We start from the raw sequence: 22,640 nt of genomic DNA on the forward strand, positions 1-22,640 counted from the left end.
GCCTTAAGGAACTCAGGACGGACCTCATCCATCCCCGAGGCCTTCCCACCGAGGAGTTTTTTGACCACCTCGGCAACATCAGCCCCAGAAATGGGAGGTCCCACGTCCGAGCTCCCCAACTCTGTTTCCTCATCGGAAGGCGTGTCGGTAGGATTGAGGAGGCCCTCGAAGTATTCCCCCCACCGACTCACGACGTCCCTAGTAGAAGTCAGCAGAGCCCCGCCCTCACCATACACGGTGTTGACGGTGCACCGCTTCCCCCCCCTGAGCCACCGGATGGTGGACCAGAATCTCCTCGAGGCCATCCGGAAGGCTGCGTTCCGCTTGGCCTGTCGGTACCCATCAGCTGCTTCCAGAGTCCCACTGGCCAAAAAGGCCCGATAGGACTCCTTCTTCAGCTTGACGACCTCTCTCACCACTGGGGTCCACCAGCGGGTTTGGGGATTGCCGCCACGACAGGCACCGACCACCTTGCGGTCACAGCTCTGGTCGGCCGCCTCAACAATGGAGGCACGGAACATGGCCCATTCGGGCTCAATGTCCCCCACAGGGGATTCCGCCAGCCGTTCCCAGCAGACCCTCACAATACGTTTGGGCCTGCCAGGTCTGACCGGCTTCCTCCCCCACCAGCGGAGCCAACTCACCACCAGGTGGTGATCAGGTGACAGCTCCGCCCCTCTCTTCACCCGAGTGTCCAGGACATACGGCCGCAAGTCCGATGATACGACTACAAAGTCGATAATCGAGCTGCGGCCTAGGGTGTCCTGGTGCCAAGTGCACATATGGACACCCTTATGCCTGAACATGGTGTTCGTTATGGACAATCCGTGACGAGCACAGAAGTCCAACAACAAAACACCACTCTGATTCAGATCGGGGGGGCCGTTCCTCCCAATCACGCCGCTCCAGGTCTCACTGTCATTGCCCACGTGAGCATTGAAGTCCCCCAGCAGGACGAGGGAGTCTCCCGGAGGGACTCCAAAAAGGGTGGCTACTCTGAACTGCCGTTCGGTGCATAAGCACAAACAACAGTCAGGACCCGTCCCCCCACCCTAAGGCGGAGGGAGGCTACCCTCTCGTCTACCGGGGTAAACCCCAATGTACAGGCGCACAGCCGGGGGGCGATAAGTATGCCCACACCTGCTCTACGCCTCTCACCGCGGGCAACTCCAGAGTGGAAGAGAGTCCAACCCCTCTCGAGGAGGCTGGTTCCGGAGCCCAAGCCATGCGTCGAGGTGAGTCCGACTATATCTAGCCGGAACCGCTCAGCCTCACGCACCAGCTCAGGCTCCTTCCCCAGCAGAGAGGTGACGTTCCACGTCCCAAGAGCCAGCTTCAGTAGCCGAGGATCAGACCGCCAAGGTCCCTGCCTTCGGCTGCCGCCCAGCTCACATTGCACCCGACCCCCATGGCCCCTCCCACGGGTGGTGAGCCCGTAGGAAGGGGGACCCGTGTCGTTTCTTAGGGCTGTGCCCGACCGAGCCCCACGGGCACAGACCCGGCCACCAGGCGCTCGCCGGCGGGCCCCACCCCTGGGCCTGGCTCCAGGGGGAGACCCCGGTGACCCGCGTCCGGGCAAGGGAACACGGCGTCCAAAAGTATCACTCATCATAGGGGTCTTGTGAGCTGTTCTTTGTCTGGTCCCTCATCTAGGATCTGTTTGCCATGGGTGACCCTACCAGGGGCTTAAAGCCCCAGACAACATAGCTCCCAGACTCATTGGGGCACGCAAACCCCCCCACCACGGTAAGGTGACAGCTCAAGGGGGGAGGTCATAATACGAAGAAAAAAAAAAAAATTATTTCAAGGTGAAAGTTGATTTGCTATATTTAGTTTACACTTTTTTTACTTGGATGGATTACTGCCTTTGGTGCGCTCTACTCTATTATTTTATCAACATGTGAAGAAGCTGTGAAGGTGACGTTTATATTTTCGTTACTTGTTGCCTTTTGACAAGTTTTAGGCTCAGATGTGTTTTTCTTTGGTCACCTCTGTAACGACTTGTGCTAAGTCACTTCAGAAACCAATCCCTCCGTTATATTTCCTAATTCTCTCACTTTCAGAGCAAGTGGCATTTTATGTTGAAAGGGTTTGCAGATCAGCTGCACCCAAAATGTATTGGAAAAATGGCACAGACACAAAATATCAACCTTTTAAACCATTTTAAGATTGATCTGAGCAGCAGCAACTGTAAGGGGCAGTGGAATGGCGTGATCTTTGTGCCACCAGGTTGAGCGCGCAGTGACACTGATTTGAGGGCACAGATCTATCTGAAGGAACAATAATTTTAAGCGTGTGCGTATGAATCTCACACACGCTCGCCCATAGGTGCTCGGACACGCGCTCAACTCTGACAAACTGCTCGCTCGAACGGCTCACTCTGCTCGCGCTCGGCTCTATCTCTGCGCTCGCTCGCGGCTCTGTTAGTTGTATGTAAATGAGCCACACCACCAGCCAATCACAGACTGGTAGTTTTCACAGACTGGTATTTGTGTGATAAATAATAAAAAAATAAAGAGGAAGAATTGTAATAATCATGTTAAAACTGGTGTAGTTGGGTGCTAACGGCCACACAGCCTTCACAGAGAACTCAGAGGAAGAGGGGGCGACGTGGCTCTCAAGGCAGTGAGGCATACAGTCCATATGAATTCAGTGAAGAGCAGGAAGTCCCTGACATTCAGGCTGGCACCCCGAAACCAGCCAAGGCGCAGCAAGCTGAGGAGCCCATGGAGGCCACATCACAGGTTGAAGATGCTGAGCTCTCTGCTGAGAGACTTAAGGAGTTTAACCTAACATCAACTTTTTTATTTGTTTCTCTTTGTGTTCTTTTTTTGTATTTTTAATGCTTCTTCCACTCCCTGCTGCAATGCTTTTATTTTATGTAAAGCACTTTGAATTGTTTTGTACATGAAATGTGCTACAAATAAATTTGATTTGATGTGGATTTGATCAAAATTTAAAAGGTAGAAAAATAAAACTACACCAGCTTAGGAAATTGTATGTTTGAAGTATTGAAGTGGTTGTTTTTACCTAGTAAGTTATGAACTATAGCAGCTGACCCACAGTGGGTTTTTTAAACTTTTAAACTGATCAATTGTGTTATTGGTTTAATCTGTAATGGTTACTGGTTTGACAAAAAAATATAACATCTAGTTTAATTCCTTTAGGGTGATAGTAGAAGTTCAATTGAGTCTGCACTGCAGACTCTGCAGTGATTGGCTGGTGGCTTGGCTCATTTACATACAACTAACAGAGTTGCGAGCGCAGAGACAGAGCCGCGAGCGAGCAGTTTGTCAGAGTTGAGCGCGTGTCCGAGCACCTATGAGCAAGCGTGTGTGAGATTCATACGCACACGCTTAAAATTATTGTTCCTTCAGATAGATCTGTGCCCTCAAATCAGTGTCACTGCGCGCTCAACCTGGTGGCACAATTATCACGCCATACAGTGGTTGCCACAGTCTTAGTATTGAATCCCCTCCCTGTTGTAAAAATCAATCAAAAACATGTAAAAGCACTCATGGATTCATGTTCTTAAGCTGGTCTAAAAAAAAGTTCTGTCTAAATTTACAATTTACAGGTCTGAAACCACACCGAAATGGAGTCAATTGTGTTACTTTCGCTGTGATGTTTTGTGGGTGTGCGACACAGTTAGTGGGCATTTCCAAATTCCATCAACATCTTTAGTCTTAATCTATTTTCCATTAAAGTGCCCTGATACTGAATAAAGCTTCTCTTATTGTTATCGTGCCGATTGTCAGTGATTAATTAATCAGCTGGTTTTGAAATGGAGCGTTAACTCGATTATCTTTCCAGTCCTATTGATGCTTCTGTGGAGGAACCGCTGCGATAAACTTATGGGCATATCTCGTCTCAGCCTATGAGAAACAAAGGATTAGCCAACTTCAGAACACATTGGGCACACGCGTCCATCGACAAACGCTCAATCTTCCGGTCTCAAGTTTAGACTGAAGTGGATGTGTAACTTATTAATTGACAGGACGGAAGCTACCTGATAATGTTATCATTCAGAAATGATAAAGTGGAAGGCGGTCAGGACCAGGACCGTTTGCGCAACAGCACGTCTTGATGAGCTGTCGTTATTTTTCTTTCTTTCTTTTTGACTTTTTGCCCCCCAATTTCCATTGTTCACAGTCTAATTAGTGACTTAGCTGTGAATATAAACTTTATTCATTCAGATTTGACCTAAAATTATTAGAATACATTGTGCTTATATTTTGACATAGACTTGTGGATATATCGTCCTAAATGTAGTGCCCATCCCCTATTTTCACCTCTCAGTTTATGCAGGCACTCCTCCCTTTGTTATTCTAATTGCACGCATCCGCCCATTGATCATATCCTTAAAAGGTCTGTGTTCCAATTTCCTACATGGACTTCTTGATATCCACTCACAAAAGTTATTGTGATTTAGGCAGTTTTCTTCCCTTTTTTTATAATTTGACAGCAAATATCAAAAGCGATAAGCATTTGAGTTGGTTTTACTTGGATTTGAAGAAACCACCAAAACAGGTCACATGTCTGCTGCCTGTAAAAAAAAAAAAAAAAAAAAAAAAAAAAAAAAAAAAATCGCAGATTGTGGGAAATACCGTGTTCCCTTTCATCTGATCTACAGAATGTACGCTTAACATCCGAGAGCCAGCTTGAAAATATTTCAGGGGTTGGAAAGAGTGTCTGGAAGAGTTTGGTAAAGCTTTTCTTCCCTGTTTTTGTGGATAACTTTACGCTTTGAGTTCTTTTTTTCTTCAAACATTGAATGGTTGGCACAGCAAGCTCAACTAATTTGTCTGTAGCATATGTGGGTTTCAAGAAGACGGGGGTCCGGGATCACCAATGAGTGAAACGCGATACCATTTTCTGTGACTCAGCGAGCTTGTCAGAGCAACAGATATTTCAGTTTCAGGGATAGAAGGTGACACTGGCATCTATCAAGCCCATCCACGGTGAGGCTGGACATTGAAACTGTGCGTAACCACTGAGCCGGACCTTGAAGATTGAATTCATGTTTGGCACAATACCTGTCCGTCTGAATCAGCACCTTGTAGAAGTGAGTTCCGCACCTGGCCTCCCTCAAATGCACTTATAGCGCACCGCTTTGACTTTTCTCGCAGCGCAGCAATTGCTGCAAAAAAAGATCTCACAATGGTGGAACACGGTGGCCTGGACATTATGTGTCTGAACAAGAACTGTCACAGCTCCTCGTCGTCGACGAGCTCCGACCAAGACAAGAAGATTTTCACCAAACTAAAACTTAGTTTGTCAGCTGACTATCCGAGGAAAAACGCAGAGTTCCTCAGCGGGCAGTATGGGACCAATCTGCTGCTGATCGGGGTAGCGCTGATGCTGGCCATTGCGCAACACAACCGGTCTGTTGAGGAGCGGCACCTGCTGTCCTTCGCCACCTGCCTCATGATCCTCCAGCTGATCTGGATGATGTGGTACATCCTGGCGCGGCACAGGCAGAAGAACTCACGAACCGAGAGAGATGTGAATGCCACCACATGTTGGATAAGAGGTGAGATTACGCAGGGAGTTTAATGCGTAAAAAATCCCAATTCGTGCCGTGTGATTAGAAGGTACAGCGTTTTATTTGTTTAAGCTTGTTTCCATTCAGACCATTAAACCTCAAGTTTGATATCCAACAACCCAGAAAGGACTATTAATTGATTTGATAATGCAACATAATCATCTTTCAATTAACAATCAGGTGTGCAACTTGAATCTTTTTCTCGGTAGGTGGTTTGACTCTCCTTGCTGTCCTCTCACTGATCATGGACGCCCTCCGAATCGGGTATTATGTTGGCTATAGGTCTTGTGTGTCGGCTGTGCTCGCGGTATATCCTGTCATCCATGCAACCCACACCATAGCACAGGTAAGTTTACAGACCCTTAATCTCAATAAAGTGATAATCTTTCATCAGCGTTAGGAGCTGGGTCTTTATTGTCTGTGCACCAGTGGAGGGCTTTGGATAATGTTCTCTTTGTTGCAGCAACAATATAATCCTATCTTTGTCCATGTTATTTGAGTGCAACTTCATATGGCAAGGGAGGACTTTGTGGTAAAGGAACTTAAACAGTCAAGTTAAGATTAAAATGTAATTAGATGCAATAAGGAATGTAAATTGGTATATTCTTGGCATATTTAGGATGTTATTTTTTTCTGTTATTTTTTTTCAAGCTATACTATATATTTTGACTTTTGTTTGTGGGTTTTCTTTAGGTGCATTTTCTCTGGTTTCACATCAAGGATGTCATCAAGAGCTTTGAAACATTTGAGAGGTTTGTGAAATCTTTGATCTTATCATTTTGGAAGACTTTAGCCGTTAAATCACGCTACATTTTTATAAAAACAAAACCAAAACAATGTTCTTTTCTTACTGGGAACTAAGGAATGTGTTAAAGATTGTATAATATGTGTAGCAAGACAAGTGATTCCTCACTTTCAACATGCTATCCAGTGACTTCCAGATAACTGTTTCTCTACTTAGATTTGGTGTAATCCATGCAGTCTTTACCAACCTCCTCTTGTGGTGCAACGGAGTGATGTCAGAGGCTGAGCACTTCATGAACAACCATATCAGAAGACTTTCTGCCCTGGGATATGAAAACCTCACTATAGGTAAGGACCAAGGGGTCGATTGCTGACTTGTACCTAGAAGAAAAGTACAATGGTCCACTTTAGAGCTCACTTCAATGGATGAATGAAAAATGAAAGGGATGGGGGTTTGTTAAGGGAAGGAGGTTAGCTCAGCCACCCAGTGGGTCTTGTTTGTGTTGAGCACCTCTCTATTGGGTTTCACAAGTAACACAGATTTGGCAGTGCATAGAGCCCCTCCCTGGTGCTGTCATGATCTGTGTTTTTGTGCTTTGGTTTCTGAGTTTGTATGTTAGGTTTTGTATTCTAGTTATATTTCTGTCAGTTATTCATCATCATCCTGTATCTCACTTTCCTCGCTTCCTGTTTTATTTTGTTGAGCCAGCCATCTTTCTCATGTTTTCTGTTGAGTTTAGTTCCAGTTCACTTCAGGTCATCAGTTTCTGATTGCCACACCTGATCCTTGTTTTGTTGTCAACCCCCTCAGTATTTATTCTCCAGGTTTTCTTTTGTTCAGTGCAAGATCAGTGTAGGATGTTTTTGCTCTCCCAGTGTTATTCGATCGTTCAGGTTTTTTTTTTCAGTCAGCTTGTCCCGCCTTGGATCTGTTTAAGTTAAGTTTGTAGTTTTTTGTTTCTGCCTTGGCAGTACCTTAAGTTTAGTTTTGAATAAAGGCTTTTGTTTTTCTCCACTGCCAGTCATTGCCTCCTTCCTGGTAATCCAGCATTTGGGCCCTCTACCTCCCGCTCCTTCGTGACCTATGACAAGCCCTCTCCCCACACTTCAACTACCACGCCCCCTTCTTGGCAACCCCCCTCTTGACCTCAGACAGCTTTGTCTACTAGCTGCTTAGTCTCAAGGGTGCTGCAATTACAGTAACTGATACATCTAAGCCTAAGGTTGAGGGGTTCGGCTGCTCCTCCTCATATCCGGCTGACTGTGAGGGTGGCTGCACTCTGTCTGTTGCTGCCCTTTTAATTAAAAGGTGCAGTGGTATGGTGGTGGCCTTTTAGGGGTTGAAGGGTAGGAGGAGGGAAGGGGCACACGATGGGATTTTTGCAGAGTAGTGACCTAGATAGGGAACTACAGAACCATAGTGTATCGTGGTGGGCTTTACAAGGAGTGAGTGTAAGTGAGTACAATAAAAAAATCTATAAGTGTCAGCAGCTAATAGGGGAAATTTCAAATTGCTAAAGTATGATTTACAAAGACAGAAAATGGAAATTATGCTGGCGCTTTATGCTGCATTGAGGTGGCTGTCTCCTCTTTTAGAAAATGCATCATAGGTGAAACTTTGATTTTATGTGTAGCTTCCTATAAAGGGATTTAATAATAGGTGGAAGAAACATTCAGATCCTTTATTTAAGCCAAATGAGTTACTTAGGAATGTAAAAACACTTAATTGAAAGTATGCCTCATGTCCTGCATGAGAAGTCCCACTTAAGTGAAGATGCATGGGTATTAACACCAAAATGTTGTGAAACAATTAGAGTACGAGTATATTTAAACCTTTTACTCATGTGTTGCATATGACGCCCTCAGATTTTTAATTCTGAAGCATCTGTGCAATTCTATACTTTTGTTACTATTAATAAAGTGGAGCTAGTTTGATATTCTTGATAAAATTCTTAAAACAAATGTTCACTCGCTTTCAGTTCCGAAGTTTTATTCTTCGTGACACAATTGAAAAATATGATCCGGTGATCCAAGCTTTCATAGGAGTAAGTTAAGAGTAAGTCACAGCCAGGTTCTGCAAACCAAATGGACTTGATTAATTGATCATTAGGAAGTATTATCACTTCTATAAAGCATAATGTTTGTCAGTTTGCTGGTCTGGGGCATTCAGGTGTATGTTAACACTATTATCTTAGAGAAGCAATTCTAGCTGCCCATCAATCTGAGACAGGTTTGAGACACAATTTGGACCCCATTCTACAGATTATTCACAAGTGGAAAACAGACCTCTCAGTAGTTATTGCTGCTGATGGTATTTCCAGAAGCTAACAAATCGTGGGGTGTATGTTTATTGTTTGTCATGTCCTAGTGTGCAGAATCTTAGAAAAGACAAAGTGTGTATCTCTGTAAATTTCCATTACTCTTGTTTCGTCTTCACAGATGTATTCCTTAGTGAAATTAATATTTAGTGAGTATGCCACAATGTTACGTTGCTTTGTCACAAGCCAAAGAGTTGGTAAACACTTTCCAGAAGGAGTGTCTAGGACTGTCTGACTGACTGGTGTTGTAGTAAAAAGATGTCAAGACTTAACCATCTCGAATGTAGTTTCAGTGCTTTCATATAATCCATATTTGAAGGTAAACAAATCTGATAGGATGAACAACAGTTTTTCATCCATTCAGTCTCATCAATACAGTCATTTGTAAAAGGTACATTACTTTTTGGCCTGTACATTTAGATGTATCTTAATTCATGATGAATTGCTTCTCATTTTGATTAACTTATGTTGCTGTCAGTACCTTAATTGTTTACTATTTATTTGATTTTAAAGACTCAGGTTTTTGGTCACCTACTTATCAGTATACGTCCTGATACCAGGGTGGAATTTTAGTGCTGTTATTTATAAAGGAAAAAAAAAAAAGATTAACAATATTAGAATTGTTAATCATTCTGTCGTATTTTCATAGAGGCTCTCTCATTTATTTACACATTTCTTTTTTACTTGTTTTACAGAGGAATCAAAGCCACAATGTAACTGCACCACGAGCACATGCTCCCTGTTCTCCACCAGCCTCAAATATCTCTTCCCCTTCAATATCGAGTACCATATATTTGTCTCTGCATTGCTTTTTGTCATGTGGAAGAACATCGGACGCACCATTGACCTCTCTTCAAACAGAAAAAGTCTGGTTACCAAAACCCAGGGCTTGACTGTAGGCCCTATTCTTGGTCTACTTGCACTGGCCAGCACCATTGCGATACTGGTGGTCTATATCACCCGTGTAGAAGGGCCCCTTGAAATGCGTCAGTCAGCTATTTCTATGTTCTACATTTATGGCATTACCATGCTGGTGGTAATGTGCTTTGCTGGTGCTTCGGGCCTGCTCATATACCGAGCGAACCACATGCCATTGGACACATCTAAGAACCCTTCGAGACAGCTGGACACTGAGCTGCTGTTTGGATCCTCCATAGGCTCCTGGTTCATGTCCTGGTGCAGCATAGTGGCTGTGCTAAGCAGCAACAGCAACCCCCCTTTTCGATGGACCAATCTAATCTACTCTGTGCTTATTGTTTTGGAGAAATATGTCCAGAACCTCTTCATCATCGAGTCCCTTTATCGCCAGCAAGAGAGTGTTGAGAGGGCAGATCCAGAATTGCCAGCTGCTCCGGAGGTCTTTTCGGTGACTTCCTCTCTGGCTCCACCCTTCAATGGCATCATCAACAGAGCTTATGAGGCAGCGGACAGGTCCTGCATCTCCATGGAGAAGGAGCAGGAGGAGAGTGGACAAGTGTATAGATGTCAGCGAAAGCATTCTGAGGTGCCGCTGCATGTGGGAACTCAGGCTGTGGAGCCCCTAAATATGAAGAGGCTGATCCTAAAGAACATAGCTGTTTTGATGATAATGTGCAACATTTCGGTGAGTGTGTGTTTATTACTCCAAGAGTTACTGATAAATTAAAAAAATATATAAATTCAGTTAGTACTGCTTACACCCATGGAAACCAGCAGTTTGTAACACATAGTTTTAACATTAACTGAGGGTGTTTTGTTTTGCTTCACTATATGTCTGCTCCAATGAAAGACTTTCTATTCTAAAAAAATCCCTGTAGTGATGACTGTTATGCTGCAATACTGTTTAGTACTCAGTACTGCTGTTTCAGTGTTTTTCACTTTTTCCATTTAGTTTCAGTCAGCTTTGTTTTCAAAAACTGCTGACAGCTGTTTCCACCTACAAGACTCTAGGAATACGCAAAATACACCATGAACAGACTCAAACAACAGAGTTAGAAACTATCCGGTGGGCACAGAGGATTATTTAGACACTCAATAGCCCCACGTTTCCCTTAAGAAGGGGTTTAAACGAAACTAAGCTAAAGGAGGTGTAAATATTAGACGGATACATGACTTTACATGTCTTGTTTGGAAGCCACAGATTCCTCACATGGAGGAAAAAGCGCTTTGAACCATATACCTTTGTTAGACGAAAGATCAACATATGACGACTGCTTTTTACAAAACATTTTTTAGCTATGATGAGGCAGTAACATGACAACGCTTCATTAAAACACCCGACGGTTAGAAAGACAACGGTTAAGGCTGAAATGTTATCCTTTTTACAACATCGCCCTCAAGGATGCTACTTCACATGCAGTTGCTCTTACAACAACTAAAGATTATATATTCTTCCAACTAAATTATAGGCTGCACTTGCCTGCATGACTATGTGGCCCTTGGACATGTTTTGATTTGAGAGGGACAGTCTCCAAAAATCAATATATTCTGATTTAACAAATGACCTATCTTTCTTTCTTTCAGTTGTGGATCCTTCCTGCCTTTGGCTGCAGGCCACAGTATGACAATGGGCTGGAACAGGAGACATTTGGCTTCACCACATGGACCACAGTTCTCAATTTTGCCATTCCTTTGAACCTTTTCTACCGCATGCACTCAGTAGCCTCCCTGTTTGAGGTGTTCCGACGAGTCTGACAGAAAAGCAAATGAGTGACACTGCCAAACAGAATGCACAGGAACACCTGTCAGCACCAGCTCGCAAAAGTGTCTCACAGCGCAGGTCAAGTGTTCACGAGGCAGTCAGGGTCACTCTGCAACAGACTTGAGAGCAAGCCATGGAGAAAATGTAGGTCCTCAGTGTGGGGATAACACAAGATGACAAACATATTAGCCTGAGTTCCTTGAAGAATCACCCTGTATAACAGGAGGCTTACTAGAGATGGTGGCGAAATCATTGTTATCAATAATTTAGATGGGCCATTTGTACTTTTTGTTCTGTTCTCACATTTCAGGAGGTTTCTAACTGTTCGGTCATTGACAAAAAGATCTGACACACAGTTTGTACTGTTTCATATAAGTAAACAGGTAGACTACTGACTTGATTACAATATCCGAAAATAACAGTAAAGCCACTAAAAAGCTGAAAGTTGTTAGTCTCAGTAAAGTAATAGTACTGTATTTTTAATCATATTTTATATATTACTGTGTGACTAGAGCCACAAGTGCACTGGTGTACCATTTGACCCATATTTTATCTTTAATTGAAATGTGCATACCGATAAAGTTCTCATTTACTTCTCTTAGTGCTTTAGTTTAAGTAGATTAGCAGAACAGTATACACACTCAACCTCAATGCTAGCTATAAACTCATCAATATATCTGTCATCATTTTTTTTTTTTTAGTAGGATTTTAGTTCTCAGAAGTTGCTCCTTCCTCTCTCAGAAGTTAAATTTCACAATTTTCACAATGTTCTGTTGAGCTGATGGAAAATTATATTCAAAGTTGTTTTTCAAAGTTTCCCATATTGAACCACATACTATTTAAATTCCATATCTTAATGATAAAGATGTAGTCGGACTCTCACATCCAACATGTAAAACATACATTGCTATCTTGACAGCTCACCAGAGACTGATATCTACCCCTGAAGGATCAGCTGTAAAAATGATCACAACCTTTGTTTGCACTGTATACGTTTTTATGGAAATCTGCATAGAAATTCAGTCAGGTGTTCAGCAAGTTCTCAGCCTGGTGCTATTTTCCCTCTGGGTTCTCTGTATGTGCCAAGTTGTGGGAAACAAAAAATCCTTTTTTTTTTCTCTCTTTTTTGTAGATTGCAATAGTATTTTAATTTTGTATATACTGCTATTCTGATCAAAATCACTCAGATACAGTGATATGATTTTGTGAATATTCCATTATATTGTGCTGATGAAAAACTGTGTACATTAGTTATGAAATTATATAATTTTCCTATTGAAATAAAGAAGAGTTTTCTTTTTTTCAATCTCAAGAACTATCACATTTTTGTAATGTCTTCATTTGTTTGAGCCTTTTCCAATAGACACAAGTGCAAAGGAACAAGGGTGTCTTTACTGACAAACTTAATTTTAGATTAAAAACGTAAACAAATTTCAATTCTAGCAACACACTCAGAAAAGTTGTTAGAAGGTCGAAGATTAAAAAAAGTAAAAGCTTGCAGATTATACAAATAACACTTTCCTGGAAGATTCTACAATCATCAGATTAACTGGTGACAGGGTGTCAATACTGAGTATAAAAGAGCATGCATCTAAGGCCGAGTCTCCATGCAAAGCTTAGCTACGGCTTGCCACTGTGCTAAACCCCTTTAGAAAATAATCCATCAGGTCCAAAAAAATAAATAAAAAAAATTGCCACAAACACAGGTCTCTCAACTTCCACAGTGCATAATACAGTGGAAAGATTCAGGGAGTCTTGAGAAATCTCTGTGCTAGAAGGCAAGGGCAAGAAAACAGTCTTGGATGTGCATGGCATTTGAGCTCGCAGGTGGTGCTGCAAGAGAAACTGTCATACCACCATGACCAGTTAAGCCACTTGTCTTCAGGAGTACTTTGGAAAACCATATCCATTCAACAATGTCCGCCATAGCATCCAGAAATGTAACCCAAAACTATTATGCAATGAGGAAGCCACTACTCTGCACCGAAACACTGCCGCGTTCTCTGGGAAAGAGCACATCTCACAAGGGCTAAAATACAGAGAACAATTGTTCTGTGCTCAGATGAATCCACAATTTCCTCTGCTTTTTGGAAAACAGACTTCTTATTCTATGTACTAAAGATGAAAGAGACCTTCCAGGCTGTTGGCAGTAAAGGTCTAAAAGCCAGTCTCGGTGATGGTATGGAGGTGCATCAGTGTCCATGGTGTAGATGACTTACCCAATGAAAGAATGTATCATTTATGCTGTGGCATGTATTGGAAATTTGAAGAGACCTACAAGGTGACATCTTTTCTTAAGAGGGAAGTGGTTATTTCAGCAAGAAAATGACAACGTACTCCATGCAACTTACAACAGTTTCATATGCAGTGTGCGTACATGACTAGCCTGCTCTCAGTCTAGATCTGTTGCCAGTTTAGAATGTAAGCAACATTGCGAGGGAGGGAACCACAGACTGTTGAGCAGCTGAAATCTTGTATTGAGATCTCCTTTTGGCCTCCGATGGTGGATCTGTGTCTGTGCTTGTCCTGTTGGAACTAAGTGCTGCATTTGATACAGACGATCATAACATTCTATCACAGAGGCTTGAACATGTTTTTGGGATTTAAGGAACCGCATTAGGCTGGTTTAAGTCAAATCTCACACTCACACTGTTAGGAGGCTTGGGTTTGGGTTTTTGTTTTGTCCACTAGGGGGAGTTCTGGAGCCTACCTGGAGGACGGTCTGGGGATAATTGCTCACACCTGCCTCTTGTCAAGAATCATCAGCAGCAGGATAAGAGGAGCAGGTTGCCAGTCCTTCGGCGCCTGAGTGTTAGCCATACATGGTACTCGGAGCCGTTCCTTGTGTTTCCTGGTTAAACTAGAATTATCTTATGAAGCTAAACTTTGCAGGCTTAACCCCTCTGTGTTTCTCATCAAGGTTAGCTCCCCGTTGTCTCCTGATCTCAATCATCTCAAACTCTTCAGTAATCTCGTGCCTTCATCGACCTCAACTGGATTCTTGGATCCATTTCCACGGCTGGCGTAATCTGCTCCTCCTCCCTGTGAACAACCCTGCAAACCCTGTCTGTCCTCCTACGCACACCGATTGCAAACTCCCTCTGGATTTTCCCAAGGATCCTCAGACTCTCTGGAACTCACCTGGAAACCTCCCTTTGACCCAAGCCCCTAGCTTCCACTCGCCTCTCCCTGGCGGACTTCCAGTCATCACATGCAGGTCCTTCTTCCACAACATCTTCCTGGCAAAACTTTCTGGAACTCACATTCTTCACTTCCCATTGCAGAGCCCAAATAACTCTGACCTCATCACCAGCTGCCCCAGACAAAGAGACTCTTCATCATTTCATTGTACAATAAACTTTATTAACCATCTTCTACATCATGAGAGAATCTTTTGCTTGTGGGTCAAATAATTACCAAAAACCATGACACTCACCATGAGTGAGTCATGGAGTTCTGCTGGGTCCAATGCTTGAACTAATTATTTTCAATCTATACATGTTTCCACTATGGAATATTATTTATGAATGGGCGTGGCATAAATTTCCATTTTTATGTTGATGATAATCAGATCAGCTATACTTACCCATGAATCCAGATTAAACTAATCAGTTGGTTTGACTACAAGCACGTTTTAAAGTTCCTGCTTCTAAATTCAGACAAAACAGAATTTTTGTTGTATTTGGACCTCAGGAAGAAACTTTCTGGCTGTACAGTTACTCGAGATGGCATTACCTTGGCTTTTAGTACTACAGTGAGTTATATTTATTTATATTATATTTTTTTTACCAGGATCTGTCCTGACTCTTTCATCATCACCTTCATAATATTGACAAAATTAGGAACATCCTGTCTCAGAAGGATGCTGAAAAACTGGTCCGTGCATTTGTTACTTCAAGACTGGGCTACTGTAATTCTTTATTATTGGGCTGTCTCACAAATGATCTGAAAAGCCTCCAGCTGATCCAAAATGCCGCAGCATTATCCAGTTTTAGCTTCTCTTCGTTGGCTCCCTGTTGAATTCAGAATAAAATTTAAAATTCTGCTCCTTGCATATAACGCTCTTCATGACCAAGCGCCATCATATCTTGAACAATATAATAGTTACTTTACTTGTGGTTCCCAGAGTATCTAAAAGTAGAATGGGAGGTAGAGCCTTTAGTTATCAGACCCCTCTCTGTGGAACCAGCCACCAGTTTGACACCCTTTCTACCTTCAAGAACTGTCTTAAAACTTTATTTTTTGAGAAAGCTTATATTAGGGATGGCTCAGGGAACTCTGAAACATTACGCTGCCATAGGCCCAAACTGCAGGGACACCTGCTATTATACATTTTTCAGATACAATAGACTTGGCTAGTGAAGACACTGAAAATCTTTTACTTGTTTCAGCTTTGGACCTGTAACTGTTTGATAAAGATAAAAACGAAATGATAAATTACAAATCTGAGCTTTTGTTGAATTTTAGGAAATGTCACAATTTATTTGGAAATCTGGTTTAGTGCTGTTTATATGCTGGGGACATGACGTTGTCAACAGAAACTGCAGTAAATGTTTGAACCACTGGATGGAGCCATATATTCAAGTTTTTAAAAGTTCTTAAAAGTTGAAGCTCCTGCAATACTGAATTGTGAAGTCATGCGTGCTTCTAACAAACCTGTTTTTTTTTTTTTTACTAAATACTTGCCAAAATAGAATACAGTTACATCTTACGCAATAAAAAGTATCCATACAGATGCTTATAATAATAATAATAATAATAATAATGATAATGACATTTATAGATAATAATGTAACGTAGTTATATGAAGAATATCTCATTCACAAAGAATAGCCGTATTCAACATGAACACATGCCACACATTCCTTACAGTCCTTACTTATTCTTTTCTTTTGTCATGGAAACATCCAAATGCACCAACATCTGTGGGAACATCTGCAAAGTGAATACGTGAGCCGAAATTCTGTGTCGGACACAGGTTGACTCATGACGTGACGAGATCCTGAGATTATGGGTCAGACTACTCCAGAGAGTTTGGCATAGGGCGTCAGGGGATTATTTAGACGTAGTGTCAGAACGATTTGACAGGCACGCAGACACGTCTAAAAATAACCATGACGTTTGGAAGGCGGAAACCACACTGCGGCTACTGCTCTGACACACGACGACACGGAGCTCCTGTCTTTATTTGCCCGCTGTGAGTGTGAATATGACTCACCTGTTCAGATCCGCAAAGTGGGTGAGCTTTGACCTCCAGTCGTGATTGTTAGAGAGCGACAAACCGCCTGTGTTTGGTCTGAAAAGTCAGAAAGACTCAATTTAACTATATTATTTCAAAACTAGAAATATTACGCCAACTACTACATTATTAATATTATACCAGCCATTTTTTTTCCAAAATTCGATTAAAAGTGTATACGCAAGGAACATCGTTTTGTGCGTTTAGTTAGATGTATCATTAATTTAAGTTAAAAAAAAAAGTAGTTTGTGGAGAAAAGATAAGCTTATTAAGAGTGAAAACTACATTATCGCAGAATAGATAGACACTTGCAAATTCCAACAGACGCTTTTATCCAAAGCAATTCTACCGATCAGTAGAAAGCCAACCTGGATTCAGATAGATAGATAGACCGACTATGAATGCAATGTCCTGCAGGCTTCCTGCGTTTCAGCACCATGGACAGTGCTGTAAATGCAGACGTCAGTCCCAATTGTCTCTAATCTATTATGGGAACTGACTTTTATCCAGAATAAATGTTGGAAAAAAACTAAACATTTTGAATGCACATACAATGCAGTCCACATTCTAACCCGTGTGTCTCTTTCTGGTCACTCCAGTTTGGTGTCAAATAGATTAATACCACAGGCAGTTATGGGCTGAACGAAACCTCTGAATTAATTTGGAGCTTTTAATTAAGCTCAAACCCTCAAACTGCTGAAGGTTTCCGCGATGCTTTGTTGTGCGTAACACTACGCACAAAGAAGGCGTGATGGTGCATGCGCCCAGCCCAGCCTGGTTGGGTTCGTGTGCGTTACACTGTCGGGAGTCCCTCTTCACCCACAGCACACTCCGGATACCTTGGACTGAGGGATCCACAGAGGCAGCCAGGTCAGACAACCGGCAAGGTTTCAATATGCGCCCGCCACTGCGTGCTGCCTCTCAGTCCCTCCGCGCTCCTGACACGTCGCTCGGTTTAGTTTTAACATGCTCAATCCTCTCTTTTAGTCTGTTTTGCACTCTGCATCAAGCTGGCAGCTCAGTGGGTCACTTGGGACTATTCGGTGACTGGCTGATAACTGAGCCTGTCCCCGCGCACGGAAAAATGGATTGCAGTTTTACTTGAAGCGCAAAATGGAGAATCCTGCCAAATATCTCTCTTCGGTGCAGGGAATTGATTCTGTGCCGGCCCCCCTTGGAGAGATTATGTGGAACAGCACTGGAACAGAGGCAACAAGCGACGGGAGGAAGGATATGGTGGTGCGTACGTTGACGGGCTGTATCCTGTCCCTGCTCATCCTATGGACCCTACTGGGGAACATCTTGGTGTGCTCCGCAGTGCTGCGCTTTCGGCACCTGCGGACAAAAGTTACCAACATTTTCATTGTCTCTCTGGCTCTGTCGGATTTATTCGTCGCCGTCCTGGTGATGCCTTGGAAAGCTGTGGCAGAGGTGGCGGGATACTGGCCATTTGGCACTTTTTGCAACGTCTGGGTGGCTTTTGATATCATGTGTTCCACTGCCTCCATCCTAAACCTCTGCATTATCAGCGTTGATAGATACTGGGCAATCTCGAGCCCCTTCCGCTACGAGAGGAAAATGACCCAGCAAGTTGCCTTTGTTATGATTGGCATCACTTGGACGTTGTCAGTGCTCATTTCATTCATACCGGTCCAGCTAAACTGGCACAAAGCCACCGCTGAGGATGTGGCTGGGGCGCACAACTCTTCCACGACTCGACATGTGGAGGAGAACTGCGACTCCAGCCTGAGCCGAGAATACGCCATATCCTCCTCATTGATAAGTTTCTATATTCCCGTGGCAATTATGATTGTAACATACACCAGAATTTATCGGATAGCACAAATACAAATTAGAAGAATAGCCACACTGGAGAGAGCAGCAGAGCACGCACAAAGTTGCAGGACCAACAGAATAGAGTGCCAACACCACAACACCTTGAAAACGTCGATTAAGCGGGAAACCAAAGTGTTCAAAACTCTGTCGGTGATAATGGGCGTCTTTGTGTGTTGCTGGTTACCCTTCTTCGTTCTGAACTGCATGGTCCCGTTCTGCAAAAGGCCGGCCACTGACCGAGACGCAGGTTTGCCGTGCGTAAGCGAGACGACGTTCGACGTCTTCGTGTGGTTCGGATGGACCAACTCATCCCTGAATCCCATCATTTACGCTTTCAACGCTGAGTTCAGGAAGGCCTTCGCCAGTCTGCTGGGCTGCCGTTATTTCTGCTCCAACACACCTGTGGAAACCGTAAACATCAGCAACGAGCTGGTTTCATATAACCAAGATACCCTCATCCACAAGGAAATCGCAAACGCTTATGTCAACATGATCCCTAACGTGGTTGAATGTATTGAGCACGAGGAGACTTTTGACCGGATTTCACAGTTTTCTCACAACAACGACAACGCGACCGACTCCGTTTGTGACCTGGAGGACTGCGAGGCAAACATTAGTCTTGATAGGATGTCACCGTTCACACCTAACGGATTACACTGACTCCACGCTTTGCGTCTCCCCCGTGCGTGACTGGATGTATTGATAATGTCATCGTTCATTCAGCCTCTTTATCTCGGAAGCTCCAGGGAGGCCACAGGTCACGGTTCTTTCAGCAACCCAACAGGGGCCCTCAAGTGGCAGTGGGTTCTAGTGACCTGCTCGTTGACATTTCAGCAGGAAGCATGTCTCAAGCCACAAAGCCACCCTGCCATCGCTTTGCGTAGTGTATGAGATGTGATGTTGTTGTCCTGTTCTGAAAAAAGTGACGTGTAGGTGTATAGTTACATGACAAGTAAAGTCTGTGTTATTTCGTTCTAAGGTTCAGTGTTGGTGACGCTGTTGTTTACTTAAAGACTTTAGTTGGAGCATCAGTGTCTAATGTCCACCCACTTGGAGGGAAAATGTTTGTAAAAGCTCATAGAGGATTCTAAAAGGAAACTCTGCTGCTTAATAACCTCATGTGTATCCAGTGCCCGCCTTTCCATTGAGTATGAAAAGTGAGGGCAGCCTTACAGACAGTACAACTGAGATAGTCACATGCAGTCATTTCAGCGCCTTACAGCTCAGAGAAAAAAGACGTTTGAGGCAAGCAAGGAATGTGTCTTTTGGAGTTTAAGTTACATGATGCCAAAATGCATTATTAAAAGTTTCACCACTGCAACCACTCAAATGACTCCCTCCGTACACCTGCTCTGCTCCACATGGACTTTTATGTAGTTTGATCCAGACATGGAAAGCCACATGCTTTGACGGAATGAAACATGATGCAAAAGCACAATATCTAATGTGAAGAATGGATAAAGTCAGCCTGCATGTACGGACATCTCTAATCAATATTGAAAAAACTGAATTTAATCAGTGGAGGCATTTTAACACATTATAATTGCTACTCTTTTCTATTTCTGTTATTTTTAATTTGATATTGAAGCCAAACTGCCATAGTGTTTTATGTTTTTCAGGCATATCTAACTAATCAAACAGACAAATAAAATAAAAATAAAAAACAGAGAGGGACTAGAGTAATTAAAACTGTCTTACATGACCAAAGACTTCAAGGAGTGAATCAATAACTGACGCATTCAGTCTACACATTTTTGTCAGTTGGGTGAATTCTTTCTATATAAAGCACACACACATGTGAGGCCAATGGGCCAACATAATTGGATGTCATACGTCACCTCTCCCACATCTTTGTACTGTGCAGATGACCTGATCTGAATGTACCACTGTGGTGAAGTGTGTCATCATTTGTCTAATAAAATGCTGTCTTGCTGAGAGGAACACAGTGCACTGGTATCTTCCTGAATGTCTGTAATTTGGTTTCACAAATGGACAAAAACTGCAGGTTGGTGAATTTTCACCCTAATGTTAAATTGCATTAGTAATCGCCTAAGTGGTGAGCTTCCTGCTAAATGTCTGTTTGTGTTTTTTCCAAACATTTCTTCTTTTGGTATTTTGTTGTCTTTGGGCATTCCTTGAGCAGATAGCAAGCGAAAATGTCAGCATACAAACAGAGACTGAGAGGGACAGCATGCAACAAAGATCCCCAGTGGGCTCAGGGGACATTGTGGTTTTGGCGTGCTACTCCTAAGGACACTTTATTAGTCTGACCTGTTTTCCATGGGTTCAGAAAGCAGATCTTTCCGCTGGCTTCTCCAATGGTTTCTCTAAATCCTGCAAATATGTGTGGCACAGATGAGCATGGGAAACATGGGAAAAAGAAATTCATCACTGCATTGTTTTTTGTTGACCAGTGCTGAATATTATCATTTTATTTTCCTTTGGACCAATTCCAGAACTTTATGTAGAAACCTAACAATACACAGAGCATATGTCTTTGAGTGACCAGTAGCGTCCATTAGTTCAGCCTGTCTCCAAACAAGAAATCCACTGTGTGCAAATCACTGTTTCACCACTGTACCTAAACACATGTGAGTCAACAAACAGAATATGCAGCATGGAAATATATGAAGCTAAATGCATATGAACTCACTTCTCTCATATTATGTGTTCCAATCTTTGTTGGAAACTGATTTCTACATTTCTGGATACTTCAACACCAGCTTCAAAGCTTTCAAAAAGGCATGGATGATTGACAGGTACTGGGTTTATTAATATGTTTAGAGAGCAGGATTAACAGAGCAATCCTTGTCCAAGAGACATTTCAAAGAAAAACTATAAGGGTGCTTAGAGAGCACAGCCCTCTGCCAAAGCCCAGTCTAGTCATTTTAAAGAATGCAATCCAGACCCACTCCAGATTCATTGGGTATGTCCTTTGCGCATCCATTTCTCCAGCAAGTACTTTGGCCTGGTATTCCTTGCATAATCAAGCTGGGAAAAGGCCGACAGATAGTTAAACAAATGTCAAGGGAAGAAAGAAATCTGTGCCAGTTATCTCAGGTGCCATCATCATCTATTTGAAGTGTGATTACCCCATTCAACATATTATGCTCACGTACAGCATAAAATAACAAAACAATTAATTCTCCCAAAAAAATTGTATTGCTGTGTTTACTCTTTTCATCTGACATATAAGGTGGTAAATGTATCGCATTTAACTAGCACTTTTCTCATTTCCCATTCATACACACATTTATAAACTCAAGTAATTTTCAGTATTTTGCCCAGGGACACTTTAATTTGTACACTGGAGAATTTTGTACTCAATTTTCCGTTATGAAATCAACTTAAAAGGTGAGTTACAGAGCAGATGTACAAAAAGGACAGTGTACTTTGAATTTCAATGCTACATTTTAAAATCATAAAAACATATTGGTCAACACATAAATTGCATTCTGCTGCTTTAGTTGGCATGGGACACTTGTTTTTAAATCTAACGGAGCAATGTTGAAACACATTTGTCTGTGAGTTACACAATTTATAGGTTAGCCTAAATTAAAAATGTTCAAGTATAGTAGAAGTAACTTGTGTTATTGGAAATCTAAAGATAATCAATCATTTCCCTTGTCGGAGACAAAATAACCTTAAGAGGAAGTCTTTAAACTGAAGTCCTGAGTTTGTTCTTCTCTGTTTTCACCTCCATACTGTTACGTATCAGTGTCTCTCCCGTGGGATGAGAGACATTAAAAGATGTGCGGGGAGTGTTCAGCGGAGCAGGTTGTGTCTGTCGGATCCTAAATGTAGGTGATACCTCAGTGACAAAAACATCAGGTTATGATTAAACTCCAGATCCCAGGTGCTGGTGGACTAAATTCTAAACGTCAGGCCTCATTCTAATGGTGTAATTAAAAGAAGGAGATCATCATTTTCATTTATAAAGCCAAACCTGCTGTATGCAGCTGCAGCTAATTTATTAAAACTGAGACCAGAAGGTTGACACAAAAGCTTCAGCATATTTCCCCTTTTCAACATTTTTTCCATCCATCTTTTGCAGTATTTAAAAAAAAATAAAAAATCTGATTAAATGAGTGAAAAATGGTAAAACAGCAGCCTTCCCTGTGGGCATGCTGTTGACATGTTCTCTGTGTTGTGTCCTTGCAGTGCCAGGCAGATATAAGAGGTGGTTTGACCTCGATATTCGGCCATGACAAGAGTTGGAGAGGATGAGGAGGCAGGCTTAGGGGGGTAACACCATCCGTCAGGGCGCATTCATCAAAA

General features: G+C 42.6%; 2 protein-coding genes across 2 annotated transcripts; both read left to right on the forward strand.

Annotated features, from left to right (window-relative positions):
• Window positions 1-3,628: 3,628 nt before the first annotated feature.
• otop1 (otopetrin 1) lies at window positions 3,629-12,525 on the forward strand. Its single transcript, XM_075462045.1, has 6 exons — window positions 3,629-5,533; window positions 5,755-5,891; window positions 6,239-6,297; window positions 6,507-6,637; window positions 9,303-10,210; window positions 11,110-12,525. The coding sequence occupies exons 1-6, from the start codon at window positions 5,161-5,163 to the stop codon at window positions 11,278-11,280; spliced, it is 1,779 nt and encodes a 592-aa protein (XP_075318160.1). The 5' UTR covers window positions 3,629-5,160; the 3' UTR covers window positions 11,281-12,525.
• A 5,078-nt stretch (window positions 12,526-17,603) lies between these two features.
• On the forward strand, window positions 17,604-19,024 carry drd5a (dopamine receptor D5a). The gene has a single exon (XM_075462046.1). The coding sequence runs from the start codon at window positions 17,640-17,642 to the stop codon at window positions 19,020-19,022; it is 1,383 nt and encodes a 460-aa protein (XP_075318161.1). The 5' UTR covers window positions 17,604-17,639; the 3' UTR covers window positions 19,023-19,024.
• The last annotated feature ends 3,616 nt before the right edge of the window (window positions 19,025-22,640 follow it).

This window comes from Odontesthes bonariensis, chromosome 3, assembly GCF_027942865.1.
Source record: "Odontesthes bonariensis isolate fOdoBon6 chromosome 3, fOdoBon6.hap1, whole genome shotgun sequence".
Lineage (NCBI taxonomy): Eukaryota > Metazoa > Chordata > Actinopteri > Atheriniformes > Atherinopsidae > Odontesthes > Odontesthes bonariensis.

What these genes read in the sequence shown, in the direction of transcription:
- otop1 (XM_075462045.1), top strand. Translation starts at nt 5,161, where the DNA reads ATGGTGGAACACGGTGGCCTGGACATTATGTGTCTGAACAAGAACTGT. An exon ending in CACCACATGTTGGATAAGAG is followed by an intron (nt 5,534 to 5,754) that starts GTGAGATTACGC and finishes TTTTCTCGGTAG; the next exon opens with GTGGTTTGACTCTCCTTGCT. An exon ending in TGATAATGTGCAACATTTCG is followed by an intron (nt 10,211 to 11,109) that starts GTGAGTGTGTGT and finishes TCTTTCTTTCAG; the next exon opens with TTGTGGATCCTTCCTGCCTT.
- drd5a (XM_075462046.1), top strand. Translation starts at nt 17,640, where the DNA reads ATGGAGAATCCTGCCAAATATCTCTCTTCGGTGCAGGGAATTGATTCT.